We start from the raw sequence: 14549 nt of genomic DNA, 5'->3' as shown, positions 1-14549 counted from the left end.
ATTGGAAACATTAAGTGAGAGTAGGAAGAAATAAAAAGAGGTAAACTTTTTCCTAAATTTCTTTTTGCTTCCCATCTTCCCCAAGCCCCAGTAAAAACCACTTTGTGCTCAGTTTCCCCACTACTCATCCTAGTGTAAGTTCTGATTATCTAGTACAGGAGTTGACAGACTACAGAGCCAAAACTATGTGAGCCAAGTCCGCTTTCTTGAAATAAAGCCACGTTCATTCATTTATGTATTTTCTACAATTGCTTTCTTGGTACAACAGCAGTAGTTACAACAGAGTTTAAAGTTTAAAATACTTACTGCAAAGTTTAAAATACTTACTGTCTGGATCTTTACAGAAAAAGTTTGCAGACTCTTGATTTAGCAGGTAAGGAAGAAACCAGGGATTTCTCATTTCATTTCCAGGAACTTTAACCTGTTATTTCCATGGGAACATCGTAGCACATGAGCATTACATAGTATTTCATCTAAAATGGCCCTCATTGGTCTGGGAAGTAGCATAGTTTCTGGGAGGAAACAGCTTGTTTTTCAGCAAATACGGTTTGTTTGTTTTTTTAAAGATAAAGATTTTATTTATTTGATAGAGACACAGCAAGAGAGGGAACACAAGCAAGGGGAGTGGGAGAGGGAGAAGCAGGCTTCCTGCTGAGCAGGGAGCCTGATGTGGGACTCGATCCCAGGACCCTGAGATCATGACCTGAGCTGAAGGCAGATGCTTAGTGACTAAGCCACCCAGGCACCCCCAGCAAATGTGTTATGAAGAAACTTTGAAAGTTGTCCAGTAGTTGGGGGTTCCTGGGAATTGATTATATAAAAGAGAAAGGGGGTGAGAAGGGGAAGGAAGGAGAAAGGCTAGTTCATTTTGATTTAGATTGACAACTGTAATACCTGTATTATTAGTGTTAAGTTCATTTTATATCATTATTCATTAGGCAAACATTTGATCCAATGTTGACTTCTCACCACCTGTCAATTTTCAGATTGTGTGCAGGGAAATTTTTTTGTTGCTGTTGTCAGTTTTCTTTCACTTGTATGTAAGGTCTGTTAAAGAAGGATGTCTCTTGCTCACTAATGTATTTCCACTACCTAAAATAGTGCTTAACTATAATAGATGTTTAAATATTATTTGTTGAGTGAATGAACTCAGATACGAGATTTTTTGTAGCAAGATTGTGGTTTTTCAAAAATGTCTACAGTTTGTACCTAGAAAATAGGCAATAATTAGAAATCCACAAACCTTTGTGAAGAATAAATCTTTCCAGACTAATGATCTTAACTGTTGGTCCTATCAGATCATTACATAATAGTAACTTGTGATCACTTCAGTGAAGCTTTGGTGCTTGAAAACCTAATTATAAGTTGATGTGAACTGGTTAGGTTATACGTTTCCAGTAGGTGAATTTCACACTGGCTTTAATGATCTTAACTCTGATTTTGTAAACTGCTGTAGGTTGTAAATTACCTTGAAGGTTGTTAGAAAATTTGTATAAAGTTCTGAAATACAGTTAAATCATTTTGACACCATTGGCTTACTTATAATTTTCTTCTTTAATCTCTCCAGATACCATTTATAATAGTGAAAAATGTTACTAAATACTAACATTGACTTCTTCATGGTCCCTTGCAGTTCTTTTTAGTGAAATTGGATTCTATGCAGTGATGAGCTGCTTTCATTCCACTTTTTAAAAATTTTTTTTTAATTATTATGTTTTTAATCACCATACATCATTAGTTTTTGATGTAGTGTTCCATGATTTCATTGTTTGCATATAACACCCAGTGCTCCATGCAGAACGTGCCCTCCTTAATACCCATCACCAGGCTAACCCATTCCCCCACCCCCTTCCCCTCTAGAACCCTCAGTTTGTTTTTCAGAGTCCATAGTCTCTCATGGTTCGTCTCCCCCTCCGATTTCCGCCCCTTCTTTCTTCCCCCCTGCTATCTTCTTTTTTTTTTTATTCCACTTTTAAGATAACCTCAGAGTCACTAATTATAAAGACATATACTAAACCGTTTAAAATTAGATTGAGTTACGTTGGAATTAAAAAAAATATATCCAAAATTTGTAGGAGATGCTCTGAAATCAAATGAATGATCTCAGTATGTAGCAATTTTAAAGTGCTTGGAAATAGCTGGGATATGTAGTGTGCTTAGTGGTTTGGCACTAACCAATTTGTGGTTGTCATGGCTAACACCCAGTCTAACAGAATGGAGGAAAATAGGCAGATGCGAGCTAAATGTAAAATAGGACAATGCAGTTTCATTTGCTGAGGAAAACAGTAATTCAAAACAAATAGTTCTTTGGTTTTGTGTTAACAGATAAAAATCTCGAAGTCGTAATGGCTCTTAGATTAAAATATCAGCAATGTGATACTCTTTTCTTCTTTACCTTGTGCTTTTGTTTTGTTTAAACAAATGGGATGCTGAATATATGAATAGAAAAATAGCTTGTAGCAACCTGAGGAAACTGACACTCTATTCCAGGGGGGTTGGTGGACTACTGACCACAGGGCCATATCTGGCTGTTGCCCGTTTTTGTAAAGCAAGTGAGCTAAGATTGTTTTTCACATTTTTAAAGCTCTTTTTTTTTCTTTCAGTATTTTGAAGATATTGCTCCACTGTCTTCTCATTTGCCTTGTTTCCCATGAGAAGTCTACTGTCAACCTTTTCTTTGCTCCTCTCCATATAACTTGTCTTTTTTAGTATGGTTCCTTTTAAGGTTTTCTCTGCCAGTGGCTTTGAGTAATGTGATTATGATGTGCTGTGGTCAGTTTTCTTCATGTTTTTGTGCTTGGGGTTGGTTGAACTTCCTGGGTTTATTGGCTTGTTTTCATCAAATTTGAAAAGTTTTCATCCATTACTTCTTCAAGTAATTTTTCTAGCCCCCATTTCTTTCCTTTGAGGACTCCAGTTAAACATTTTGTCATTGTGTTAGGCTACTTGAAGTCCTTCAGTTCACTGATGTTCTTTTCATTTATTTCTTTTTTCTCTTTGTATTATATTACATTTTGTATAATCTCAATTGCTTTGTCTTCAAGTTTACCTTCTATAAAAGTTGTTATGCATTTATTCCCATCTGGTATATTTTCATTTAGACCTAGTTTTCATCTCCAGAAATTCAATTTGAGTGATTTTTATACCTTTCATGCCTCTCCCGACGTTTTTGCACATATAAGCTATAGTTATAAAAACTTTTAATGTTCTTATCTGCTAATTCTAACATCGATGTTAGTTCTGGGTCATTTTCTGTTGATTAATTTTTCTACTTTTTATAGGTCATATTTTCCTGCTTCTTTGCATGTCTGATGAATTTTGACTGGCTGCTAAACATTGTAATTTTTGCCTTGTTAGGTGCTTCATATTTTTTCACTTCTTTAAATCTTGACCTTTGGTCTGAGACACAGTTTAGTTACTTGGAAATACTTTAATTCTTTCAAGTCTTGCTTTGAAGATTTATTAGGTGGGATAAAAGAAGTGTTTAGTCTGTATCTGATTGTTCCCCACTACTTAGCCAAGACTTTTCTGAGTACTCTAACCCGTCCACGTGAACTGTACAGATTTTAAATCTGGCTGTTAGGAACAGGCACTGCTGCTCTCTGTCCTGTGTGAACAGAGGGTACTTTCCTTTTAATTCTTTTGAGTAGTTAATGTCTTCACACACATGCACCAGTCATTGCTCTAACTACCTGAGGGGTCCCTTTGCAGATCTTCAGAGTTCTCTCTGTGTAATGTTCTCTTTTCGAATTCTTGGTTTTCTTGGACTCAGTTCTGTCTTTAAAACTTGGACTATTTACCTGGATTTCACCTGTCAGCACCAAGGCCTGGAAACTTTCTTAAGATAGTTAGCTGGGGCAATTGTAGGGCACACTTGTGTGTTTCTCACCTCTCAGGGATCAGTTCTTTACTTCCTGAGGTCCTGTGTTTTTTGAGAACTATAATTTCATATATTTTGTCCTGTTTTTTGGTTGATTGGAGTGTATTGGACAGTTTTTTTGGTGCCTGTTGTATATTGTAGCAAGAAGTAATAGTGGGGATATTGAAATTTAAGATTTAGTAGTTAAATAATTCCAGGTGATGATACACAGAGTTGGACCATAGGTATGAGTGGAGTAGAGGTGTGAAGGTCATTTAATGAGTCATCCACATGGACTTTGAAGTCACCTAAGTAGATGGATTTGAGATAGAGACAAGATTTTAAACCAAGAGCCAAAGTTGTGGAGTTTTAATACTGCATGCTTTATGTGTTTGGTTAGGAAAATACTCTTCTAAAATTATGTTAATTTGTCTTGTCTTTTCTTCTAGAACCTTCTGACAACTTAAGGGAGATTCTCCAAAATGTGGCCAAATTGCAAGGAGTATCAAATATGAGAAAACTAGGCCATCTGAATAACTTTACTAAGGTAAGTAACTCATCTAAAATTCTTTGTTCCTTATTATACTTAGATGTTTTTTAACTATCATTAACAAGAAATTCTTGAGTAGTCACCTAATATTAGTGCTTTCCTCTGCTACTTCTCATGGATTTTGTCATGTGTTATTAATTTCAGTGTATTTGAATAATGGAAGTATTATGTGCTTGTAGAAAATCTGGTAGGTTCAGAAAATAATAAAGAGAGGGCGCCTGGGTGGCTCAGTTGGTTAAGCGACTGCCTTCGGCTCAGGTCATGATCCTGGAGTCCCTGGATCGAGTCCCGCATCGGGCTCCCTGCTCGGCAGGGAGTCTGCTTCTCCCTCTGACCCTCCCCCCTCTCATGTGCTTGCTCTCTCATTCTCTCTCTCTCAAATAAATAAATAAATAAATCTTTAAAAAAAAAAAAAAGAAAATAATAAAGAGAAAAAGGTCACTAAGAAGTCCATCATCAGGTCTTCACTGTTTTTGACATGATATATTTCTTTTGCCTTTTTAATATTCATTTTTATGTGATAATAGATGATAAACATTCGTACGTAAGTACATGTGTGTGTTGCATTTCATAGCCATAACCATTATTCCAAGAAAAATATTAAAACTTCCTCTCTCTTTTCCCTGATATTCTAATTCTATTTTTTGGGTCTTGATTAGAGCCCAGGATAAATGCAGGGGCCCTCGTCCCAAATAAATATTGACTTGAACTTTATTAGAAGCCAAGAATTCTTGACTTTGATAGATAGATTGGTATGTTTTTGAACGTGGTAATGCTGGACAGCCAACTCTTGGAAACACTAAAATGCCAGTTATTTGAGGTGATGCCATAAAGAGGAAACAGAATGGCTCCTTTGGGAAACCTTTTTTTCTTTTTTTAGTTTCCTCAGTATACACTGTTCTGCTACATTTTAAATTTGGGATTAATTATATATTTTAACCCCTTAAAACTGTGACCCATAGACCAACAGCATTACTGTCACATTGGAGCTTGTTTGAAATGTACTGTTTGGCCCTACCCCAGACCTACTGAATCAGAATCCACATTTTAATTAAGATTCTCAGGTGAATTTGTATGTACATTAAAGTTTGAGTGGGACTCTTTAATCCTTCCAAAATGTTTAATTTTTTGCTGTCTACTAATTAAATTAGACTATGGCCTGGAGTTTATTTTACTTCACAGAAAAAAAAGGAGATGAGAATATAGTCACTATGTAACAAAATTGTTTTTTCAATTTGGTGATGTACAATAAATATAAAATAGATTAGGGTTTTTTTTTCATAGTTAAAGAAGCAAGTACATATGTGTTTATTTTTCTTTAGTGAAGTTTTGGAATAGTCTGCATGTATTTTTATATAACATGAGAAAATTATTTTATATGAGGGACAAGAAAGTGATATTTTGAAAACAACTTTGAAAAACATTGAATAGGTGCTTGCGAAAGAGTTTTCAGAAATATCCCTAGGTATGTTTCCTTTTTTTTTTTTTTACAATTCTTTCTTTTTATTTTATTTTATTATGTTAAACACCATACATTACATCATTAGTTTTTGATGTAGTGTTCCATGATTCATTGTTTGTGTATAACACCCAGTGCTCCATTCAATACGTGCCCTCTTTAATACCCATCAGCAGGCTAATCCATCCCCCCAATCCCCCCTCCCCTCTAGAACCCTCAGTTTGTTTCTCAGAGTCCATAGTTACTCATGGTTTGTCTCCCCCTCCGATTTCCCTCCCTTCATTTTTCCCTTCCTACTATCTTCTTTTTTTTTTTTTTTAACGTATAATGTATTATTTGTTTCAGAGGTACAGGTCTGTGATTCATCAGTCTTACACAATTCACAGCGCTCACCATAGCACATACCCTCCCCAATGTCTATCACCCAGCCACCCCATCTCTCCCACCCCCCACCACTCCAGCAACCCTCAGTTTGTTTCCTGAGTTTAAGAATTCTTCCTATCAGTGAGATCGTATGATACATGTCTTTCTCTGATTGACTTATTTTCAGTATGTTTCCATTTTTTAATGAATGTAATCAGTATCTTCAAATGCATGCTTCAGTGTGCTGGTCAGATAAGGTCAAGTCTTTGAGACCCAAAATTCTTTCAAGATTGTAAATTGTATATCCTCATTTCACTCCCTTCTATTAAACTTCCCAGTTTTGTCTTACCATTCTTCACTCAAGTCTAGTAAGTCTTACCACCTGCCTAGATTTAGCCATTAAAAACAATTTAATATAGGTTTATGTCCTGTTTGAACTCATAGTTCCTGTCATAATCAGGTTGACATCTAGATATGTAGCTCCACATCTTTTGCCAGCTGGGATTCTGAAAGTTAGGGATGGATGTAAGGATGGCAGTGATTTTTTTTTTTATTACTATCACTCTGGCACTAGTATGGATCCTAAAGCAATATTAAAAATCTAGAGCAGCACCTTCCAGTAGAAATATAATGTGAACCACAAATATAATTTTAAATTTTCTAGTACCACATTAAAGAAGGAAAAGGAAGCATGTGAAATTATTTTTATTTTTATTTTTTTATTTTTATTTTTTTTTAAAGATTTATTTATTTATTTGAGAGAACGAGAATGAGAGAGAGAGTACATGAGAGGAGGGAGGGTCAGAGGGAGAAGCAGGTTCCTCGCTGAGCAGGGAGCCCGATGCGGGACTCGATCCCGGGACTCCAGGATCATGACCTGAGCCGAAGGCAGTCGCTTAACCAATTGAGCCACCCACGCGCCCCTATTTTTAATAATACATTTTCTTTAATCCAGTATATTGTAAGTTATTATCATTTGATGTAATTTATATAAAATATTAATGAAATATTTAACATTTTTTATACTAAATCCTTGAAATGAAGTGTATATATTATGCTTATAGCACATCTCAATTCAGAGTAGCCACATTTACAGTTCTCATAGCAACCCGTGGCTAGTAGTTACCAACCATAATGGACAGTGCATATATAGAGAGAGACTTTTTGGAATAGGAGTAGTTTAAACATTTATTTCTAGGAATCTTTTGGACACTTTTCATTTTCCCTTCTGTCTTCTCCATTTATTTCTGTCTCCATCCCAGGTTCTCTTGGGTTAGGGTCATTTCCTTGTTTCTCTGTCTTTGTTTGAATTTTTCCCACAGTATTTCACTAAGTTGTTTTCTTCACTTGGTCTTTCCTTGATTTGTGTTCTCCCATTCTCTTCTCTAGCTTCTCCTTCCCTTCACTCTCTCCTGCTCTGCTATTTCTTTCCCCCTTCCTCTTCATCTCCTCTCTCTTCACCTATCTCTAACCCCTTCCCTTTCTCTCCTTCCCTGATTTCTCCTTCCTTCTCTGTTCCCTCTCTCCTTCTCTTCCCCCATTGTAGCCCTGTAGAGTACAGAATGATTTATCTCCTTAATAAAGGCCCTAGGCTTTGGGGCTTTTTGTATTCTTGTTTGTTTTTTGTTTTGCTATATCCTGTCATTATAATTTTCACATTTCCCTCTGGCCCTTGTACCAGCTTATAGCAGCCCTTTTATTTGCTATTATAAATTATTTTTGGATTTAAAGACCAGAAAACCAGACTTACTGGAATTTGTCTACAATATGAGGAACTAAACCTTGAGTCAGGGTCTGAGGGGCTCTCTCATTAGTAAAGTCTGTGAACACTGGACTTGATAAAATCGGTTTGGCTGTTGGGCGCCTGGGTGGCTCAGTTGGTTAAGCGACTGCCTTCGGCTCAGGTCATGATCCTGGAGTCCCGGGATCGAGTCCCGCATCGGGCTCCCTGCTCGGCAGGGGGTCTGCTTCTCCCTCTGCCCCTCCCCCCTCTCATGTGCTCTCTCTCTCTCATTCTCTCTGTCTCAAATAAATAAATAAAATCTTTAAAAAAAAAAAAAAATCGGTTTGGCTGCCTCGTGATAACAGTGGGAAAAGCATGAGCTTTAGATCAAGTAGATGGAGACTTACAGTCCAGCTCTAGCTAGCAAGGCAGTCTTGGGCAGATTTCTTTACTCAGGTAATCTTGATGCCTTTAGAGGCAAGGTCTCACTATAGTGCCTGGCATATAATATGTACTTTATAACATATAACATAGCACCTTTCAACCTGGGGTTTGTTTTTGTTTGCTTAAGTATTTTTTGCCACTTTTCTGGTTTTTTGGCTGACTCTAAGGACATGAGTCTGCTAAATAGTTCGAGTTGCAGATTAGTAAGCTATTACTGTAACAGGGTTTTTCAGCCTCAGTAATTCTGACATAATGGACCAGCTAATTATTTGTCTTAGGAGGCTGTCTTCTCCATTTGTAGGGTATTGAACAGCATCCCTGCTAGAACCCCTAGATGCCAGTAGCGCACCTCCACCAGCTGTGATAAGCAAAAATGTCTCCAGACATTGCCAAATGTTTCCTGGGGGCAGAATTGCCCCTGGCTAAGAACTACTCCTGTAAATAAATGTCGGTAGATTTTATTATAAAATTTCTTCAGATACCTAGTGCAAAATAAATGCTCACCAAATTTAATCATAATATAATGTATCTTTGAATTCCATTTTGGTGGAGAGCTAGGTTCATAAACATTTACATAGCTGGTATTTCTATAAAATCTGTAAGTTCATGTCCTTATAGAGTAAAATTAGAAATTCTCAGAAATTTCTATGAATATCTCTATAGAATAAGAAATCTTTATAGAATATATGTATCTCTATAGAATAAGAAAATAAGTAAAATAATTGATACCACTTAGACTAGTTAGGAATTAGTTGGTCACCCTTCTCTGTGTTCCCATAACAGATTATGTGTGTCTACTAAATTTTATCCTTTTGTTGTTACTATTTGTCATGGGTTACTATCTTATTAAACGGAGTTTCTTAAACACAAGAAATCTGTAGTATTTCTTTTTCTACTCTTATATTCCTTTTTACTCCAAAGCCTGGCATATATAGCAAGTGTTTAATTAAAGGCTTTATATTACATTGAGAAGATTTTGTATTTTAAATACGAGTTTTTGTTGTACTACTCTTTGTTTTGTTATTTAATATAAGCCTGTTGTTAGGATTAACTTAATTTAGTAGATCAGTGGGGCTAAAATGTTCTATAGAGTAGACCTCATCTGCAGAATTAAAACTTCCTTTTAAAGTATGAAGAGAGGGTGCTAGTGATGTGATCCTATAACCATGTGAATGTCACACACCCATGCTTGCCTTCTGACATCATTTCACTAGATAAAGTAATGTGTATAACAGACTGCTGATGAATATAATCTTAGTATCCTATTTTTAAAACTGACAACATGCTTATATTCTAAAGACCTGTTTTTTTAAAGATGACAGTATTTCAGCTCTTTACATTCTAAAAGTTCTCTTTTCCTACAGTTAATCTCCTATATTCATATTGAAAGCTCCAAAGGAATCTTTATTTTGTTCTGTATTGAAAAAACTTCAAAACTAGTATAAGCTAAATATAAAAAATTAAAATGGCACCGAACAATTTATGGTAAAATGTGAAAGTCCTCTCTCACATACCCTTCCCATCCTCCTCCCCACTGTGACAAAAGTACCATTCTCTAGAGGTAACCACTAGAAAGTATTTATCTTTCTTTGGTATGATTGTGTGTGTGTGTGTTTATTTAATTGAGTTGTAAGAATTAAATGAGCTAAACGGAAAGAGTACTGAGTTTATTTACCATTTATTACATATGCACAAAGGTTTTTTTTAAATGAGATCATGACATATATTGACTCATAGTTTGAACTTTTCTGCTTTCCAATATATCATAGAATCCTTTCCTTTTCTATAAATATAGATCTACTACTTTTTTATAGCTGCATGTATGTGTGTACATAGGTATATGTGTATAGATGTATCCACACTTATATTTGTGTATGTTTACAAATATATGCATAGTTGTACATATGCATACGTACATATACTATAATTTAGTCATTCCACCATTAAAAAATGTTTTTCCTACTTCTTTTTGCTATTTTAAATAATGTATAGTAACACTCTTGTGTACTTTCTTGTGCAGAATAGAATTTAGAAGTATGATTTTTTTTTTTTAAGTATTTTATTTATTTGACAGAGAGAGAGAGACAGCTAGAGAGGGAACACAAGCAGGGGGAGTGGGAGAGGGAGAATCAGGCTCCCAGCTGAGCAAGGAGCCCGATGCGGGGCTCGATCCCAGGACCCTAGGATCATGACCTGAGCCGAAGGCAGATGCTTAATGACTGAGCCACCCAGGTGCCCCTAGAAGTGTGATTTCTTAGCCAAAAGCATTTGTACTTTCTGTTTTAAAACCTGCTTCTAAAATGCCCTCTGAAAAGACCATGTTGTGGAATTCTTATCTGTGATAAGATTTTTTTTTTTTTAAGTTTGGGTTATTCTATCTATTGGTTATTTGTGAGAACTATTCATTTAACCTTCAGAGCAATATGAATAAAATGGGAATATCATTTAATTGTCCTGTTTTATTTATTATTAATTTATTATAAAATTTATTTATTTTTTAAGATTTTATTTTTTTATTTGACAGAGAGAGACACAGCGAGAGAGGGAACACAAGCAGGGGGAGTGGCAGAGGGAGAAGTAGGCTTCCCGCAGAGCAGGGAGCCCGATGCGGGGCTCAATCCCAGAACCCTGAGATCATGACCTGAGCTGAAGGCAGATGCTTAACGACTGAGCCATCCAGGCGCCCCTAATTGTCCTGTTTTAATTGATCATCATATTTTTTAAAAATTAATCATTTTAATAAGCATCTCAGACATTTTATTACCCAGAGGTAGTTTAGACTTCTATTTTACCTTTGTAAGAATATAATATTGTTGATTGCCCCTTTTAAATATTTTAGTTTTTATAAGAAAGTCTTATAACAAATTCAACAAACTTAATTCAACTGAACTAAAGTAAAAAGAAGTTATTTGCTCTCATGATGAGGGAAACCAAATGTGGGGTCCGAATTTCAGGTAAAACAACCCAAGGGTTGAAAAAAGTTAATTGTATTCTGTCTCTCCATTTCTTAGCTTTATTTTTTCTTTAAGTTAGCTTTATTCTGAAATACTTTCCATTTGGCTAAGATACATCGTCCTTTTAGCTTTTAATCATAAAAGGAGAGGGTAGCTCTCTCTTACCATCTTCTACATGAACTATCATTTTGGTCACATTCAGCTAGGCATTGTGACTGATAGTCATAAAAACACATGGGATGGGAGCAACAGAAACCCAATGAAAAATGTGATATCTAATAATTTTGCATATTAAGTGACTGTTAGGTTGCTAATTCTTACATTTTGTAAGGTCTTTAATGATTCCCTAACATAATCCATGATTTTATTCTAAATATAACATACCTATGTGATAGGGCAGGCAGTGTTACATTTTAATAACTTAAAAGCATTAATTAACCACCACGGAAAGCATAGTCCTAACATCTGTTACTATCCCTGGAAAATAGACACTGATTGTGACAAATATGCTATGTTTTGTCAAAAATTGGTTGTTGTGATTTTCCAGTTTCTGAGTGGGCATTTTTTTCAGAAATGTTTCTTGCAGTTGAAACATTTATCTTGCATTGTTTTTTCTTTTTGCAAAATGGAGGATGAGGATTTTTTATACATACATATAGATTTAAAATAAAATATAAGTTTTCCTAAGCTTTGAGACAAAAGAGGAAAATGATACTCCTTTCAAGATACTTTTCAAAATGTGAATTTTGGAGATCATAATAATAACTTCGAGGTTTTGTTTTTTTTTTTAGCTTTTCATCAAAACTGCTAACTCTAACATGTTAAATGGTGGACAGTCATATATTTTGTGTCTAGGAGGGTGGGTAACAGTTTCCAAACTGTTTCCCTGAGTCTACAGTTTTCTATAAGGACCTGGACATCCATTGCTACTGTAGCAAAAAATGGAAATACTGCCTTTTTTAGAAATTGAGTTGATATGTAAATCATTGTTTCAAGAAGTAACATTTTTCCCATTTTAAAAACACAATATATATATTTAAAGATTTTATTTATTTACTTAGAGAAAGTGAGCGTGCAGGCAAGTGTGAGTCAGGGGAGGGGCAGAGGGAGAAGGAGAAAGAGAATCTCAAGCAGACTCGATGCTGAGTGTGGAGCCCGATGAGGGACTCCATCCCACCACCCGGAGATCACAGCCCGAGTCGAAATTAAGAGTTGGTCACTTAAATGACTGAGCCACCCAGGCATCCCAAAACACAATATTTTATATGTTGATATAAACAAATTCTAAGCTTCATTTTTCTATTAAATTTGAGTTGGAGTGTGTCCAAGGTATAAGTGGTCATGATACATGATAAGCAGTTTTTTTCTTTTTTTAATGTACCGTTGACAATGCTAATCTTAAATACCTGGAAATCTCAAATAAATACTAAATTATGTTTAATAGTGTCAATAGTTAATAGTTTTTATGTGTGTTTTGATCCTTTGAAATGGGCAGTTTTTGTTATGTGTGTTTCTAGTTAACTGTTTTGGAAAAAATAATTTCACTTACTCATATATAACCAGAGTGCAGTTCTCCAGACTTTAGAATCATAGAGGCTTTTGAGGCTGGAGAAATGAAATAAAGATAGTAATGTTCAGTTATTTTTTTTTATATCCAATCTCCCCTCTCCCTTTGCCCCTTTGTAAATAATTTTAATACAGAATTATAATATTTTTCACAGTGGGCTCTGGACTCAGACTAGTTTGGTCTGATTTCTGGCTTTACCACTTACTAGCTTTTGGCATTGGGAAGTCATATTATCTACTATCTCTAAGACTCATTTGTCTTCATTTACAAAAATACTATTTTCTAGGATTAACAAGACTTATAGTGAGTAAATGTTACTTCTGTTCCTATTCATGAATTTTAAATATGGATAACCATCCCCAGGTTATGTAATACATACTCATTATAAGCATTTCCAAAATACAGAAAAGCACAGAGAGGAAAATAAATCACCTCTGATTGCACTTTCATTTTTGGTGTTAAAATTTTGATGTATAGATTTTTTAAAAATGTATCTTTAAAAAATATATATATGTGTGTGTATATATATGTATCTTTTAGAATTTTTTCCTTCTCTTACCAGCACATTATGCCTGTTTTTCCTCATGTTTAAATATTATATAATATTGATGGCTACACAAGTTTGCTCATTTTTGAACATTTTGTTTCCAGTTCCTTACCATTATAAATAATGTACAACCCACTCTACATTTTAGATTATTTTGTTAATATAAATCACCAAAAGTAGATCCCAGCCCTAGGGCATTTTTCCAATTTATTTTACAAAATGTTTTTTCAGTTTATAATCCCACTGACAATATGTTGTCTTATTTGGTATAATCATGTTAAAAGCAATTTCTTGCCACTTTGGTAAGCTTTATTTCAAATGGTATTTTTCAGTGTATTTGGTTAAGATTTTAGGAAATAGGAAATATGTTTATTTATCAATTTTGTTTCTTCATTAAATTCTTAGTACATTTTCTTGGCCTCTCCTCAGTAACCTTTCCCTAATTTGTTTAGGCCTTTCACATTATAAGTGCCTACTTGTTGTTGTAGGCCCTACTTTGCTATGTGAGTGTGTAATGTTAAGGGCTGAATTGTGTCCCCCCAATTCATTTGTTGAAGCCTTCGCCTGCAGTACCTCAGAATGTGTATGTATTTTGGAGATATGGCCCTTAAAGAGGCAGTTAAGGTAAAATTGGGTCATTTGGGTGATCCCTAATCCAATGTGACTGGTTTCCTGATAAGAAAAGGAGATTAGTACACAGATATACACAGAGGAACAACCATATAAAGACTTGAGAGAACCCAGGAGACCTCAGAACAAAGAACCTCTGTCAAGCTACATTGATCTTCTAGCTTCCAGAATCATGAGAAAATAAATTTCTGTGTTTGAGCTACCTGGTCTGTGGTACGTGTTACAGCAGCCCCAGCAAACTAATATAGGGCCGTAACCTTTGCTTATCATAATTTTGCGAATATTTTTGACTACTATGTTATTAAACTTTTAATTTTAGGTATGCAGTTGGTTTTTTAGAGATATATAAACTTTCCTCTTTTGTCTCAAATATAGGAAATCTTACATTTTATTTTAAATCTATATGTATGTCTAAAAAATCCTCATCCCCCATTTTTAAGTACTTACATTATG

General features: G+C 35.1%; 1 protein-coding gene across 4 annotated transcripts in view; it reads left to right on the top strand.

The window, feature by feature from the left end:
* The window catches only part of RICTOR (RPTOR independent companion of MTOR complex 2), a 123806-nt gene that overhangs the window by 38492 nt on the left and 70765 nt on the right, over nt 1-14549 (top strand). For all 4 annotated transcript variants that reach the window (XM_032415165.1, XM_032415164.1, XM_032415166.1 and 1 more), the window contains one exon: nt 4309-4406. In XM_032415165.1, coding sequence (XP_032271056.1) covers nt 4309-4406 — 98 coding nt within the window. The remainder of the gene's footprint in view (nt 1-4308; nt 4407-14549) is intronic.

Source organism: Phoca vitulina, unplaced genomic scaffold, assembly GCF_004348235.1.
Source record: "Phoca vitulina isolate PV1807 unplaced genomic scaffold, GSC_HSeal_1.0 scaffold17, whole genome shotgun sequence".
In the NCBI taxonomy this organism is placed as follows: domain Eukaryota; kingdom Metazoa; phylum Chordata; class Mammalia; order Carnivora; family Phocidae; genus Phoca; species Phoca vitulina.
Note: the sequence above shows the minus strand (reverse complement) of the source record. Positions and strands in the feature narration are given on the sequence as shown.